The sequence below is a fragment of the Rhea americana genome, unplaced genomic scaffold (genome assembly GCF_003343005.1).
Source record: "Rhea americana isolate MKP2758 unplaced genomic scaffold, rheAme1 scaffold_162, whole genome shotgun sequence".
Classification (NCBI taxonomy): Eukaryota; Metazoa; Chordata; class Aves; order Rheiformes; family Rheidae; genus Rhea; species Rhea americana.
The window spans coordinates 1,298,693-1,316,194 of record NW_028185728.1 but is presented as its reverse complement, the minus strand read 5'-3'; the positions used below and the strand labels follow the sequence as shown (position 1 = coordinate 1,316,194).

The 17,502-nt window shown below is 38.4% G+C and overlaps 1 protein-coding gene across 3 annotated transcripts in view; it reads right to left on the bottom strand.

Moving 5' to 3' along the window:
• The window catches only part of SUCO (SUN domain containing ossification factor), a 44,261-nt gene that overhangs the window by 23,970 nt on the left and 2,789 nt on the right, over positions 1–17,502 (bottom strand). For 2 of the 3 annotated variants that reach the window (XM_085300261.1, XM_085300262.1), the window contains exons 2-6: positions 8,184–8,292; positions 6,267–6,374; positions 4,852–4,997; positions 626–766; positions 300–450 (exon numbers count right to left, since the gene is read on the bottom strand). In XM_085300261.1, coding sequence (XP_085156387.1) covers positions 300–450; positions 626–766; positions 4,852–4,997; positions 6,267–6,374; positions 8,184–8,292 — 655 coding nt within the window. The remainder of the gene's footprint in view (positions 1–299; positions 451–625; positions 767–4,851; positions 4,998–6,266; positions 6,375–8,183; positions 8,293–17,502) is intronic. The other variant, XM_085300263.1, reaches the window with a different exon arrangement.

Sequence of the window (17,502 nt, the reverse complement as noted above, 5' to 3'; positions counted from 1 at the left end):
AGTTATTTCATATATACTATAATTGAAAATTCTCGGAAAGGAGCCAAAACCACATAGTTAAGCAGAAGTGTAGTGCATGACAGATCAATGGACTAACCCTGCTGCCCTTCCATCTTAATTAAACCCTTCTTCAGATGACAGCACCAGAACTGTATATAGTGCTCATGATTTGAGAGCTCTGAATTCATACAGTGGCAACAGAAAAGCAATGGAAATCACTCATTTTTAACACCGGTGATCATCTAGGAGGTCATTATGTTCCTGTGTGTATTCTCTGGACAATACCACTGACTGCTTACCTCCCTTTTTAAGTTCTCAGAAGCATTCAAAGCGGATTTTTGTTCATCTGCCCCCTTTTCAGCTGCTGAGACTTTTGGTTCAAACTCAGATTTTGTTGTCTTTCCCTTGCCATGTGAAGATGATATGTTCTCTATCTGTTGACCTGTGAGGCTGAAAATTTGCAAGTATTAAGGTCAATAAACCATCACACATTTTTCAGTCATATACAACGTTAAACACACAAATGAAGACAAGCAAGCACATGCAAATGTTTATTGCAAGGCCAGGACAGAAAAAGAACAGTTACCTTTAAACTATTCATCTTATAACCTACTTCAATACTCACCTTTCTGCTGGACTGACAAAAGAGGAAGGCTCACTCTGAGGGTCAGCCTCAAGTGTCCCACCAATATCACAGTCAGGTTCTGACTGCTCAGCTTCACTAGAGCTGACTACAGGGATATCAGCACGGGAATTTTCTATTGCACTGAAGGGAAAGAAATAATATGCTTTTTACCCTTCTGACAATACAAGTAACCCTACTTATCAAGTACATAAATTAAAGATATTTGAAAGAAAAAAAATTAACAGTCCCACAAAAATAATTAAGAAAACAGAATACAAAACCAAATACAAAACTAGGAGGGATGGCTGACACCAGTCAGTTGTGCTGCCATTCAAAGGGAACTTGACAAGCTGGAAAAGTGGGCAGAGAGGAACCCCACGAAATTCAGTAAAGAAAAGTGTAAAGTCTTACACCTAGGGAAGAATAACTCCTTGCACTAGTACAGGCTGGGGACCAACCAGCTGGAAAGCAGCCTTACAGAGAAGGACACAGGGGTCCTGGTGAATGGCAAGTTGACCATGAGCCACCAATGTGCTGTTGTGGCAAAGACAGTCAACAGAATCCAGGTCTGCATTAGGAAGAATATTGTCAGCCAGTCAAGGGGTGCAATCTTTCCCCTCAGCACTGGTGAGGCCACATCTGGAGTGCTGGGTCACAAGAGACATGAAGCTACAGGAACAAGTCCAGCAAAGGACCACAGAAAATGATTAAGGGATTGTAGCTTCTCTCATGAGGAGAGGCTAAGAGAGCTGGGACTGTTTAGTCTGGAGAAGAAAAGGCTCGGGGCGGGGCGGGGGGGGGTGGCAGAATCTTATCAGTATATATAGCTATCTGATGGAAAGGTGTAAAGACTGAGCCAGGCTCTTCTCAGTAGGGCCCAGCAATGAACTGAGAGGCAACAGGCACAAACTGAAACACAGAATTCCATCTAAACATAAGAAAACACTTTACTGTGAGGGTGGCTGAACACTGGAACAGGTTAGCCTGAGAGGCTGTGCATCTGACTGCAGAGTCATGGGAAACCTGCTCTAGTAGATCCCACTTGAGCAGGAGGGTTGGATCCTATCATCTCCAGAGGTCCATCTCAACCCCACCTACTCTGTGACTTTTGTAAAGAGAAGAGGACTACAGTACGCTGCACTTGTGGAACTGCACACTCAGGCTGTACCAATGCAAAAAAGTATTCCCCTTGTCAGCTTATTAGTTTCAGCAAAGGAACTTTTTCAAAGCTGGCTTCTCATCTTACCAATATCGCAATGGATAACTTTTTTCATCATCACTACCAACTAAATACAGCTTCACAGCTATATGACTGCCAGGAACATTCACTCCCCTTTCACCAGATGTTCCTAATGTTCCCAGGTCAGTAGACAGCAAACAGGACAGAACTTGGCTAAACATATCCCAGAAAGAAGTGGCATAACAATATGCAGGTGAGTCAGCCTGACTTCCTTTCCACTAGATTTTTCTGCTGGGGGGGGGAGGGAGGGGTAATCCAGCATGGGGTAATTATCTGAGCTATATAAAGGGCTCAAAATGGCTAGATAATCTGCCCACTGCTTTAATTACTTCACCTCCCAAAATGAAACTTGCTAAGAAAAGAAGGAAAAAGTCTGCCTAGATGTTCTTTAGTAGGTGGAGTAGATAGGAGCAGGGGAAGTTGGACAAATAATTTTGACTTGATTCGTCTCCTGCCTTCTCCAGTGCAGGTATGGCTTTCACACTGATCTAAATAAGAGCTCTTATTCTGCCCCCTGAATTTCACCATAAGCATTCATCAGCAACAATCCAGTTAATCCAATATCCTGGTAGAGCGCTGCAAAATGCTTTCTTCCCCTCACAAGCGTAACAGCATGCCAGCAACTTAAAAGCCAATCTTGATTTTCCGACTGCTATGATCAACTGAAGCAGCAGTAACAAACACCAGGAGCCAATTTTAGTACCTTTCATATCACAAAGGTTTGGGAGGAGGGAGAAAGAACCACACACAAGCATTCAAGACTTTTGCTATGAAAGAAAATCTAGGAAGCCCTACAAATACAAGTAAAGAATTTATTAGCAGTGATCGTGGAACAGTTTCAGTGAAACTGGTGAGAGGCACACATCTGASACACACATATTTTAGCTCTGCACTTAACCCTTTAATGACTAAAGGTTGACAAATATTTAAATTAAAAGGCTTCACATACTCTTGATCTTAGCAGATAGGGTGCACCTGAATGGCTCCAAGTAATTCACTCTAGCAGGTGATGATTAGCACAAGCCTAAAAGCTGTAGCATCCTCTCTCCTCTGAGTATCTTCACTTGTTAGTACCTTAGTCTTTACTTTTAAAGCCCAATACTGAGTTCACTATACATGGCAGCTGTCTTCACTTACTGCCAGAAGAGAAGTTTGAATTACTTTTTCAGGAAGATTTCCCAAAACTAAGGTCTAGACAGATGAGCTACAATCAAAAATGGCTTGGAATAAAAYTCTTTCCTGAGCATTATGACTAAGAGGTCCTGCCAGTGTATCAAGCCCACAATATTTAATGGAGCTGGAATTTGTTAAACTGACATGAATTACCTTCCAAAACAGGAAGAATGCAGTCTAATGAATGCAAACATGCAACACTCTTGAAAATGTTGTAATCCAACTCCATATTAAACAAAAGACAAGACTTTCTGGATATTAAAGTTAATTTGCATAGAAAAAAATACACACATTACTATTTAAAACCAAACTGAAGTTTAAGAGAACATAAAAGTGCGCATTTCTCTATTTTCATCCTGCCCTTTCTTCCTGTGGTACTAGCATCAGAATACTATTGCCAAGCATTAACTAATCAACTAGGTCCTCCAAACAAGTTTTAATTTTCATCTGCTTCCTCGCTTCCATCTTTAGAGTTCATCATTCTAGCTTTCCTCAATTTTGATAGAAGACTACTTTCAACAAATACAAGATACTGAGCTGCTGCATGTTTAAAAGAACATAAGATACTGAAATTTTCAAGAGCTGACAACAGGACCCGCATCATAGCACACAAACAAGTCAGTACAGTAACAAACAAAAGCTATAAAAAGCCCAAACTGAAATTACACTGCAGTTTCGCTTCTCAAAAAGCATGCACTTTGGGAGCTCGATCTTCCAAGACTTGTAGTTAAAGCACCAGAAGATGCTTAGATCTTAGCCCTAACAGACTAGCAAGAATAGTCAGACAAGATTTTTCAGACCATTTCTATTGTAATGAGACTAAACTTGGTAAACCAGAAACACTGGATCCAGACATACACACAGAGGCTGGAACTGATCTAGAAATCTACGCCACATAGTAACTGAAGCAAAKAAAGACTTCTGAGAATCTGAGCAACAAGCAATAAATGACTTTAGATGTATTAAAATTTATCTGACAAAATATTAGAGTATCAGCAGATGAGCAGAAGAATATTTTAACTTCACACACAATAACATGCCTAGGTGAATTCTGCCTACATTAAGGTGCCCACATGAAAGTGACTACCAGTATATACACATGCATTTCTATACTACCATTCACATTTGATTGTACAGAAGTCTGTAACATGACAAGAGAAGGGGAAAAAAGTTAGGCACACCATATCTTGGAGGAGGAAAGCACTCCAAGGCTGTGTGCAGCAGAGTTCACCTTGTAATACACTACAAAATACCAGACGGAAAAACTGCTTCAGTTGCTTTAATACTAATAATTTGCAGTTCTATCAAAAGAGACTCTTACTAGCAGAACTTATTTCAGACTGTTCTGTTGCAACTGTTGGAGAGAAGTCCTACAAAGTTCATCCTTAATTGGAAGCATAGGCCATCACTAAAGCAGCCTTGACACATCTGTGCCTTATCACTGATGTAAAAGCATGTTTGTGAGGGGCAGAAATACTAACATTGGAGACCTGAGGGCTTCCACAGTACAGTTCATCTAGCATACAGAGACATTAGATTCCCCCCCATACTTTCAAAGCAGCTGCTCAAAATCAATAGTGACAATAGCATGACACTTCAGACAAGTACACAACTCTTATTCCAGGCAGAGTAGAATGATGGCATATTCCACTAGCTCTGACACCACAAACCAAAGCACAGCAGAAGTGTGGTGCAACAGTCTGCAAGAGAACAGTTCCTTACCCCCAACGAACCTGAATAAGTAATCCTTCTAACACAACCAGAATAAGCGGTAGTCTCTGAAAGACCAAAACAATAAAAACAAAAAGCTTACTCAGACTGCGAGACTGGAGATATCTCTGAGGTAGCTGAACTGGAAACGTTTTCAGTGCTTGCAGCTATGCTAGGCGAAGCTTCATTTAAATCTACTGAAGGTGGAATCTCAACTTCAGGCTGGCTTGCTTCATCCATTTCTGTAGTCTGTGAAAACATTAGAGATGAACCTAAGTTTTCCAAAGTTTAAATAGGGCAGGTGTTCATAGAGTAGTTTCTCGTATGGAGACTTGAGTTCAATAACTCAGATTTCCAAAATCAATGAACCTGAAAACTAGACTGAGAAACCGGACAGTTTAGAAAGAACTTGTCTTTCCTCAAACCTAGGTGGTATTCAGTACTACCTTGGGGCGCCTGTAACATGCTTTGGTCAACTCCAATAATAGCATAAAAATATTAATCGGAAAAAAAAGCATACGCAAAGTCAACTTCATCCATGCCTCCCTATGAAGGGACAGCCAAGAAAAAACAGGCCTGAATAGATCAGCAAGTGAAATAAACAGTTACACTCGCATGCTCTGTCAAAATACCACTTATATTTAGCATTTTCATTCTAAACCTTTTTTGTGAAGCCTTTTGATTTTTGTCACCCCAGGGAGTCCTGAAGTGATTTAGAGCAACTAAAGCAGAGTAGTTTACCACTTCTGACAGTCTAGTAGTCTTGAGCTGTACTTATTCTAAACCTTCAGTTTTTAAGCTCTCACACAGCATAATCAAAATAAGTCTTCCTGAATCCAGGAAAGCGCAAAACCACCGAAACAGACCAGACTGACAAGTGGTTCTTGTTTAATACTTCGTATTCCTTCAAGAATTAACTGGATTACATATGTTGTCTTGTAATCTGCCGAACAAAAAAATATTTATCAAATAAGTTAACTATAATGGTAGGCTTTGTAGCACTTCACTGAGCAATGACTTAGAATCATCAATGGAGTATTTTACTGAAACAGCTGTTTGGAAAGCGCTGCATTTTAATATACAAAGGAAATCAGTGACAAAAGCCATTATGGATCAAGGCTAAAAAAAGAATGCATAATCATTAAGTTTGACCTATGCAGAAGACTTTAGACAGACGACCAGTATGGCAACACTGTACATTAGTATAGATAGAGGTGTGTGTGTGTGTGTGTGTGCGCACATGCACTTCTTTTAAAATAAAGATATCCGTACCTACAACATCCAGCTTTAATTTAGAAAGACTTATTAAATAAGTACCTTCAAATACTACATTATTCTATTACTTGCACATGTTGGAATTGCAAGGTCTGTTAGCTCATGGGTATTCACCTTCATCGGAACGATGAGTATCACAACAAAAGAGAGTTACCAAGAGCTTTAGACAATCAAAATGAAGGACACTAAAATCCAAAAAGCATTTGAAGAATGTATGGAGAGAGTAATGAAATAAAGGCTTGCCTGGTCAGATTTGGTACAGTCATCAAGCATCTCTTCCGTGGAGTAACTCTGTTTACTTGAGTCTGCATGTTCTGAAGGCTGCATTCCAGTAGGACCAGCCACTTCCCCCTAATACATTAAAAGGTAAAACAGTAAGAAAAATGCAGTAACATAAGCCTGCTATTCTGACAAGGACTTAGCTTTGGTAGAGAATAATCTAAATRTTACTACCTTTATCATCACTACTAGAACTTCAACAGAAAATTAAGCTACATGAACCTTCAGAGCCACAGTCCAGGTATGTATAAGACCTACAGCAAGTTAAAACAATTCAGTTAAGACAATGTGAAGATGGTCTCGAATTTGCCTGTGAAGACTTAAGACATTCAGTCTGTGTGCTCAGACAAGTTAATCGCTCTCCTCTACCTTCGCAAAGGCTCCCCACGTTGACAAACTCTCTCTATACTCATGCTGCCCAAAATGATTTTTTAGATTTAAAGCAATCACTTAAGAGAATTACAAAATAACATTTTGGTAGATTTAATCATTCACATTTCATACAGTAATCTTCTTACAAAGCCAGAATAATTTCACAAGTCTGCTGCAACCTTTTAAAGTAAGTTTCTCTTTTACAACTAAGATTTATAATCAAGTGCAACAAATTCAGAGACCAAAATGAGCGTGTACTTGAGGAAAAAAATGTTTTAAAAATACCAGAGTGTAGAATTAACAATAGTTATACTTGTCTCTCTGAAATTCTCCCCGAGTACAGCAACTACAACATATGCAATTTATTTTTTTAGAACATTCTTCCTGCTGTGCTATTTTAAAATGTAGCAATAAAACTGGTAGAAGTTTATATAATCCCTTGTTTTAATGGCAATCTAAAATCCTGTTGTCAAAATCTAAAATGCTGAYGTTCAGACCCACAATGGACAGCTCCGCTGTACAAGATTACATGATCATAACTGTGCTCAATCTTAATTTGAGAGGGTTAAGGCACAAAGAGTACAAAACTGAACAAGTAAATCTTAAAGACAACAGGCAAGCAACATTTTTCCCCAAATATTATTAGCTCACATCTTAAACCCTAAGATTAAATCACATCAATGCCTTCAAGAGACAACTGATCTCAGAAACTTGATCAAGGGCTGCAAGACTGCTCCTCTTCAGGAAGAGATCTCTGTAAGCCTAGTCACGAGTAATAGGCACATGCGTAAGACTTCTCGTAGACCGCAGAGATTCTTCTTTAATGGTAAGAATACAGACCGATTGCTTACCTATGTAAATAAATTGGAACTACTATGACTTTATAACGACTCAGTTGCTTGGGAGCTCACTGTGAAATTGAAATACATTACTCTCATAAGGAGTTACTCAAGGTGAAACAACTACACTGAATTTAGCCTAAAGTGCTGAATAATGTAAATAAGGGACAAAATCTTTAATAAGATTTCCCAAATCTTTGCGCTTTTGTTAAGTTTTAAACAAAAGGAAAAGACAGATAAAGACAGACATAACAGACAGCCCATCTTAAGTCTTCTCTTTAGGATAGTAATCATGGATGCAGTAGGTGATTTGCACAGATGTAAATTATATACTGTGGCCTAGACACATGCAGGCCATCACCTCTTAGCATGGCCTCAGCAGATCCACATATTATCCCTAACATTCATTTCTTGTAACACCTGGCACTCAAATGAAAAAACTGCACTACCATTGCTAGCTTTTTATAAAAAAAAAATCATCTAAATATACTGTCTCATAATAGCAAAAACCTTGAAGTAGAAAAAACAAGAACTCTGAGACAGTGTCAGAGTTCACAGGACACCTGAGTACATTAAATATTCTAACAAAGAATACTAAATGAATCAGCGCATGTATTTTTTAACAACAAGTCAGATTAAGTAGTTACTCAACATCATTTATTTAGCATACCTTTTCTTGGATATTTTCATCATCATTTGCCAGGGCACAAGCATCACCTGGAGCATATTGTACCGCAGATGAAAGACCCTCTTTACAAAAGACATGCCAAATAGGAAGCCTGTTAAAGAACAGGAATAAAAAAAACAAAAGCCTTAATTTAAAATGAACATAAAATATTATAAGCTTCCTCAACATTATCTTCTTCTGCCTTCTTACAGATGTTTCCATGAGGTTCCTAAAAAAATCTTCATATACAGTTCACTGATACTCCTTTATCAAAACTATTAGAGGGCATAACTTTAAGAAATTAGAAACAGAGAATGCACTATATATGTATTACTTCCAGAACAAAACAGCCAAATAGTTAATGGGTGATGATATGTCATACAAAGCGGAAGCTAACAAATTAGCTATTTACTGTATGTTAAAATGAACCCGAGTCAACTTTATTCTTTGTTACACAGTAACAGGGTATCTGTAGCAATGCTTATTACTAGGGAAAAAATTAAAGCAAAAGACAAAGAATTAAGTCCCTTTCCACCCCTCCACCATACACAATATATCTGAGAAAATTCTATATTGTCACAAGTATCAAACATATTTATGAGAATTAACAAGAGTAAGTATATTAGATAAGAGGTCTTTGGAGAAACCAATAAAAACACAGGTACAAGTGGCAAACCACATGCTGCTTTAGCTATATCCTCCATAGAGATTTGTTTTGTATTTTCATCCTTGAACAGTTCCCCTGAGTAGAACTGCTGGATACAGCATCTTTTTGATGCAAAAAGATCTGACAACCAAAAGCCCGGCCTTAACAGTCAGTCATGATAGTAACAATATTAATAGGTTAAGATTCACTTACACAGTTGGGAACAGTTTTGTGATTAGAATTTGAATCATTGTCTTAACAACTCAAATATCACCTTTGCTGAAAAGCATATCACAGCATAGCTCCCTCCACCAAGGAGGAGCAGACCTCCTGTCTACCGCAGCCTCATAGGCTGCGATACATCATAGTCACATATTAAGTTTTAAAAACACTGTTTCATCCACCTCCATTAGATGCAAACTGAAATTTAACTTCTTTCACCCAGAAATCTCCTTAGCAAGTCAGGCCTACAATATCGCTAGGTCAGTTTTGCAACCACTAGTAACCAACAAATCAAGATGTATTCTCAACTGAAAAATGTCTCAACAGCAAGTACACACAAGGCAGAGCACACAGAGCTAAGCCTCACCTTATATCCTAGCAGAAACATCTCACACCTGGCAGAACACATTCATTAGAAGATGTTGGAGTTAAATGTTTAAATTGCACCATTTTTCCACATCATGACTCTTTTACATTCAGTGCCTTTCAATGAATGCCACATTACTCTTGGGCAGAGATGAGAAGAATGGTAGTTCCCATGCAAATTCCTCTACAATTCGTAAGCGCCAGCAGCAGTATTTATTTGGGATGTAAGAGGCACTTGATGTGAAGCCCTGAAATTGCCATTATTTCAAACAAGCTTTTATACTCACACACACATATATTTATGTACACACAATCTATACACACACAGGCACATTTATATTTGTGTATTCATATGCAGGGAAGAAAGGTTCTCCAGGTTGCAGGCAATCATAAAACTCTGCTTTTGCTGTTGTGATATAAATTTGCCGCTTTTCTTCCACCTGCATTAGCAGAAGCATTAGCAAGGAACTAGCCACTCTAAAGCTAACTCTTACCACCAGAAGAGCAGAAGACAGCAGGCTAGGAACTTGTGTGGTCTGACATGCTATTCTGGAGATACGGTAAGGCAAATGTGTCCCAGTTCTGTCCCACCCACCACTGCATCTCAGCCTCAGCAACTCCTTCTGAGGTAACAGCTTTTCTCCAAACAAAATGGAAGTCCTTAAGACAAACATGAACAACTGCAATTAGTGAAAACTATACACTGAATGTTAAGAACAAAAACATTTGTAACTGCAGATTATAGCAAGCTCCACAGTCTCACATCTCAATTAAGTCAAAAATAAGTGGCATGGACTCCCATATACCTTGAATTTGCATCTCATCATGTAGCTACTTCTTCATATTGAAGTTTCCATTGAACTTCTCTCTTATCCTAAGCAGCAGATATACATTTAAATAACATCATTAAATGCTACCAGACCTTTAAGGTCTATTCATCTCTTAGCTCATCCCTGGAAAAATTATTTATCCTGAAACTTCAATTCTCTTACTTTTTTGAATAGCGATTTCAGTCATTTCATAAAGACGTTCTCATGCTCTTAATTTCAGCAGCTCTCTGAACTTTCCTTCCAGCTATATTAAGTCCCTGGTTCTCCATAAAAAGTACAAGATCAACCAAACACTACACAGAACACACTGTTGCTCCCTTTTTAGGGAATAACCTTTATGTATATGTATTATTTTGCTTACTCTAAGCTGAGATCTTCACTGAGCTGTGCAGAATACCACCAAGTCCCTTGATGTGGGAAATTGAAGGTATCCTTAGTGCTGGCTGTTAATTCAGCATTTTAAAATGCAAGGTATACTTTCACAATAGCATTAATAACTACTTTAGCATCTGTAGTTATGAAAAGCACTTGGCACAAAAGCATGGCACATATCTTATGTACTGATGTTTTTAAGGCAACAAGACATACTTCATTAGCCTAATGAGAGCTTTTAGAAAAACACAGTTCAACGGCTAATAGATTTAAGCTAGGCTGACATAAGCTGTGTCCAATATCCGATTTACTTATTTTCAAAAATTCTTCTCAGTCTAATCACTTCAATCAAACATGATGCCTCAAGTCTGCTAAAAGCCCTCTAAGCAAGGGAGGAGACTTTTATACACACGCAYGCGCACACACAAACACACGCAGATAAAAGTGGGCTCCTACTGCAGCAGAGGAAAGTACATATCATTTGGTTCCTGACATTAAGCTCTGCCAGAGCATTAGGGACACCAATTCACAGAAATCAAGGCCACATGAATCCAGCCATTCTGTGAGAAGTCAAATTGATCACCTTATCATGACTATTATTACTTTCTGCTCCCCTCCCCATATTTCAGTGTTCTGCACATTCAACAGGCTTCTTTTACTAGTAACAGACTGATTAATGATAAAGCCTTTAATAAAAGCCTTGCCAAATGGCAAGGCACCTGTCAAATCTTTTCACGTATCCAGAAAGACACACAAACATGAAAATCAAAGTGTTTATTTACCAAGAACAGTATTCTCAAAGTTTAGTCAAATCATTCAACATCTCCAGCCAAAGCACAGCAGCTTCCTACAGCTGTGTATATTAATACAGCCTTCCCTTCCTCAAAAGGGTAACACTCTGATGCTGACTAGAAAGTAAGCACATTTAACACCCAAGTAGCAATGGATGTTAATCACTATGTATTACCTCAGGTACAAGGTATATACCTTGGGACACTGCAGAAATATTTCAGAGATTGTTCCAAATGCGTAACATTTAGTGACTTCTGTGAATACAGAAGTTTCCAACAGCTCCATTTTTGCTAAAGTATGACTCAAATAGCAGATACTATTTAATTTCATACAGAAACAAAATTTAAGTAAGAGCTTTTTAGTATCATTAATGTATTTTTAAAAGCTATTTTCTCAAGTACTCCATGAATTTTTCAGCTTCATATGCACAAATCCAAAAGCCAAAGCTGCAAGCCCAAAATTACAAACAGAAAAACAAATCTTCACTCTTCACAGGACAAGCACATGCTGGCCTTCTCTAGCTAAGCCAAAAGTCTGCTCATCCTGTCCAAATGGTATAGTACATTAGTTGATTGCTCTAGGAATTGTCTATGGTCTGCGGATGGCTGTTAGGGCTTCTAGACTGACCTGACTGAAACTCACAGCACAAGCTGTTTTGAAATTGCAGTATAGGTTTCATCTGAAAGACTGCCCAGTTTTTAATTCAGTTCAAATTCTTGAAGTAATTGCAAAGGAGGCTGCAGAAGACTCTCAGATAGCACAACTATCAGTAAGTGCTTTGATAAGCACAAAGATCAAGTAGTAAACTGTCATAGGAAAAAAATGCATCATACAAAGTACAAACACCCAAAATAAAATAAAAATCTGAATTAGCAAAATCTGATCATCAAAAGCAGTTTGTGCTCAATTTGGTCTTCCCAGAGAAAAAACAGTCTATGTTTTCCCTTTCAAACACTGACACGCACTCAAGATGCTGTTCAAACATGTGTCTGCTAAACAATTCAATAGTTTGCTTAAATTCTCCCCAGGCAAAACTCACTTTTGGGCAGCAGAGAGCAAAACAGTTCAATGCAGTTTGAAGTTGACATCCGTGAGACAGGACAATTTTAAGCAAAGGGGAAAAAGTTACCGCAAGCATACTGATTAACAGGGCATCACTGCATGCGAAGGAAACTGTCTCTCCAGGACGGTCACTGRTATTTTCTGCTTCTCTCAGAGGATTGTATTACCAACAGGTGCAAATGCACCAAACTCGGTCAGACAGCCAAGAGGGAGAASGAAGATGTCACTGTCTGCCGCGTGWCGCTTATCTGCTAGAAACATTCACAGGATCAGTTCAGAATAGGCAGTGCTAGATGAAGAGAACAAAGGCTGGAGGTGGGAGGGAAAGCCTGTGAAAGGGGGAAAGGTGCACACTTGGGGGTTTAAAAATTTACCTTCTTGAGTACAAAATAATTTATTTTGGAATAATCAGTTAGAGAGTCAGAAAACTTGCGAAAGGGTGGGGAAGGCAGGAAAAATGTTTTGCTTTGAACAAGTACTATAGTCTCTTACTACTATCACTAGCATCACTTAAAGGAGAAAGAGGGGCCTGTAACAAGGAGGAGCTCAATAGATCCTAAACCAGACTCTTGACTCAAGAGTAGTCTGCCCTTCAGCTGCTGGGCACACAGAGAACAGTGAAAGGCAGGAAATCTTCAGTCTCTCTTCAGTGACTTACTGTATATATCAGAATAGTTCAGAATAGTTCAGCAAAAGGAGTCTCATTTAAAGGGGTCTCCAGAAAGCAGTAAACCTCTGAGAGAAGAGACTGGGGTTTTAGGATGGCTACATTATTTCAACCATCCAGAGGAAAGCTGTCTGTGCTAAAACAGTCAATGACTTGCAACCTTCCCTGGATACAATATTCATTTCTCCATGTGATGCAGAAGTAAATGTTGACAAATCTAATGGAGAACTGTTAATCTTCCTTAGTGTTGTGGAGGGGAAAGGGAAAAAAAAAAGTCACTTACTACCACAGAAGAGCAGCCTGCATTATCAAGATGATTTTTTAAAAAAAATAGTTCTTTGAGGGTGGAAAAAACCCTGAAGTTTAGATCTGTAGATACAGACTAAGCAAGGATGCTGCCATACAGTCACTAAGGCTCTGTTATCACCTGAAGGAAAATCATCTTATTTCTTACTACTTTCCCTTAACTAYAGTGTTCCTGCATTCCACATTCACAAAAAAAAAAAAAATAATAATAATACCACACACCTTACCTACTCATTGCAAAGAATGTGCTCTCTAGTCTACCCCCTGACTGGAATGCTATACAAAAAGATAGTTAATCCATTCATTCAGAAGAGACCATTACAAAGGTACTTCTGAAACAGTCAAATTTAAAGCTTGAGACAGCAAAATTTCAATCTTCAGTTTAATATGGCTTTCATGACTCCAAATGCATTAGCACACAAAGACCATAGAACAAGGTTACACTTGCACCATATACTTCATCATTTAACTGATTCACAGCCTAAAAGGGTAGCCTTTAGGGTAGTTTTTAGCTACTGCATACTCAGTAAATATGTGAGAAGGTAGAGGGAGAACAAAATTTGTTGGTGACAGTCCATAGTTGTAGCAAGGTAAATAACAGAAAGCAAGGCTGAAGAGTAACACTGGAAAAAACCTCTTCCTTCCTTACAGTGCTAGCACTATCAGCCTCCTTATAACAGTCATCCTTACAGACCTGTAATTTTGTATTGTTTAGATACAGCGCTCAAACTCCTGTATTAGGTGCATACCATAAAGTAACATCGAAAAATGTTACATTGAACATTCCTCTTCCTCTCGTAAAGAGTATCTGGGCACCCCAATCAAGACATCCACAGAACGATGGATCTTCTAAAGTTACAAACCCTAGCCCTCAAAAATGTGTGCATTTGGAAGTGCTCAAGGGAGTGTGCGGTTCCTAGTCATTCTTGATAATGCAGAATGCTGTAACACTGCCCTAAAACTGTATCAAAGTCTTTCGGCGTTGTTGAGCTCTCAAGTTACTTCTTTTTGCAAGAATTTGGGAAAAATAATACATTCTGGAAAAAAAAGAAGAATTATAAATACCCACCATAAAGTCAACAGGAAAACAGTAAATAGGCATGAACCGATGCTTAAAATAATCACCTGTGCTTAAAGTTTAAGGCTTTTAGTGTCTGCAGTAGTGTCCGCTTCACAGGTCTTTGGAGATTTCCCTCACTACTTACATTCATAAGCTTGTCTGCACAGGCATAATACTGCAATGGCAGGCTGAGAGTCCTCATCAGCTGCTCTGCACCAACTCCCCGTGCTTAGAATTCACTGTAAATGCAGCAGTTTAACAGAGTACCAAGTGGAAGAATTTTAGCAATACCAATATGAGTTTTGTCTTAGAACATTACAAAGCTGCTAACACCTAGCTTCCAGACATTGTCTGATGTATTTACAATAGATTTCTTTCCTTTAAATGAATTCAACAATAAATTGATTGGAATTCCAAAAAATATTCCGAACCAATAGAGTTCCTTGGAGTAGCTGGAACATTTTACTGATATTCTGATCAAAGTAAGTTATTGACACCAATTTTTTCAGTCACCTCAGAAAAAAAGTTCTTTTCGCTAGTTTTAAGATCAGTCTCCCTGTTATACCACCATGCTGCTCAATATTTTCACCAAGAATTAACAGAAACTTTTTAGTGACTTTCAGTTCTATGCTACCACATTTCACATAAAAGGTATAGTGGGTTTCATGCTTAAAAACTACGCTCTTCAAGCAAAGGGCTGCTAGCAAGTCTAGTATTAAGGTTGTAAAGGAAGCTGCACATCCTGCTCTTGAAAGAAGCACAGACTTTGCTAAAAGGTGGATTACTAATGGAAACAAAAGGTAACAGAAGTTAAAAAGCAAAGAATTATTCTGTAAACTTACTTAGTGAAGAAAAACATTAAAGTGAAGCAGAAATAATAACAGCTTAGAGAAAGGCATTTCAGAAAAAGATGAAATTAAGTGCAGAGAGATGTGCCTGACTTGAGCAACAGCTAGGGTCTTATACAGGAACACAACCACCTCATGAAGCGGTGAATGTCATTTTAGTATACTACTTGCATAATAAGCAAACAAATTTGAAGTTTCTAGGACAAACTTTTTAGAAGATATGACATGAAAGCACTTCACTGATTTTCAAAGACAATTTTAGAAGTTAAATATTCAAGAACTGATTGAGCCAAGGACTCATCTTCAAGAAAAGAGAGTAGAGGCTCTGCTTGCCCATGACCTGCTCAAGTTGAGGACACTACAAGTTAGACATACTCAAATTTGACTTTAGGAGTCCAGGAGTTACCGAGCAGTTTTTGTCCCAACCTTAACTACAGGGCAAAGATAGTTTCAAACAAGATACTCAATAACTAAGAACATACTTTTCATTTTGAAATCAGATGCCTGAAACAAGTGTTGGTTACACAAACAATGCAAGTCACTTCATTTCTTCCTGCCGTAAAATACACACAAAGTGCTTATTTTACTATCAGTCTTTGAAATAGGTTAAAGTAAAAACACAAGAGGGGGATCAGCATACCAGAGTTTGAACCCCAGTGCAAGTAAGTTACACTAACAGCTCTACCCAGAATATTCGGGCAGCCTCCCATGAACATTACTCTGCTGCAAATAGAATTTCTATGATAAGAAGTCCGCGCCCCTTCAGAACACAAGCCTCACGGTGCTGCCTCCAACTCACCTCGCTCCCCAGCTCTGCCATTCATCATCTTCCCATTATTAACAGACTCAAGCTTAAACCTTAAGCTAGAAGTCAGCAATAGGGCCAATGTTTAATTAGCTAAATCTCTACTTCTGTGATCTCTGACCCAGCTAGCATAGTTTTTGCCTGAACAAAACAGAAGTAGCAAAATAAACTCATGTACACCAGGGACAGTATCACACTACCGATACAGCCTTGTTTTTTAAAAGCTCTTCTTGCATTGCAGAAGCTTTCAACAAGGACACCTTCAACTATGTAAGAGGTTATAACGTAAACCAAAGACAGGAAAACTAAGAATATTTTCTCATTAAAATACATATAAATCCTCTTGCTTAACCTCTTATAGGGAGGAATACAAAGTAAAAATCTACCCTCTCCAACATACTTGTGTTTAGATTTAGTCGTAGCTATGCCACTGACCCATTTTGACTTCTAGAACTTTCAAGAGTATTTTGCCATTATGCATTTGAGTCAACAGAGCTACTACATGAAGGATTTTCCATCAGAAATAGCACAGCTTATCATTGAGTTACTTTGATACAAGCATATCATACCCTCAAAGTAGCTACAACTGAAAGATCCTATTGTGCACATGCACTTAATCCCATCTTCCTTTTATTTATAATTGTAAAACTGAGAATGATAAAATAGCTCATTAAGCTAAATAAATCAGGATGTGCAAAGTGCTTTGATTCTGCAATGAAATGAATCACAGAAGCACAAATTAGGGCATGTATGATTTCTTCATTAAAATTGTATCTAACACTGGAAGTGCAGCTTTTGGTAGGCAAAGCTACCAAATGTCAGAACGATTTATACAGGTTATTGTTTAAACTACTGTCACAGCAGGTCTCAATGCAGATAGTACTAGAACCCCTATAAGCTTCTCAATCTATGCCAATTATTTAGCACTGTATATTGTCAAACTATGAAGCACCATCAATCTGAAGAGTGATTTTCTATTACCACAATCCACACAAAGGGATTAACGAAAGCCTAAAAAACCTTTGTGCAGATTYAGAACAACAGGAGTCACTTATGTACAACCAGAGCTCCGGTTTGCACAGATGTGTATTAGAGTACTATATTCCTAAGCCTCACCTCTACCAAAAGTATTTCTCTAAAACCAGGCAGCCACCCCATTCTTTTGGGCTGCTTGCAACAACACTGCTAGAACATTATACATCGACTATGTGATTTTATATTCCTAAAGGAATAGAAATTTCTTTTTTCTCCAAATTCCCAAAGCACCCTTATTGAAAGGGCATAGCTAGTAAATCACTCAACCCAAACTTCTGTCCTTCTATAGATTTCCTAATGCCCAACAGTCA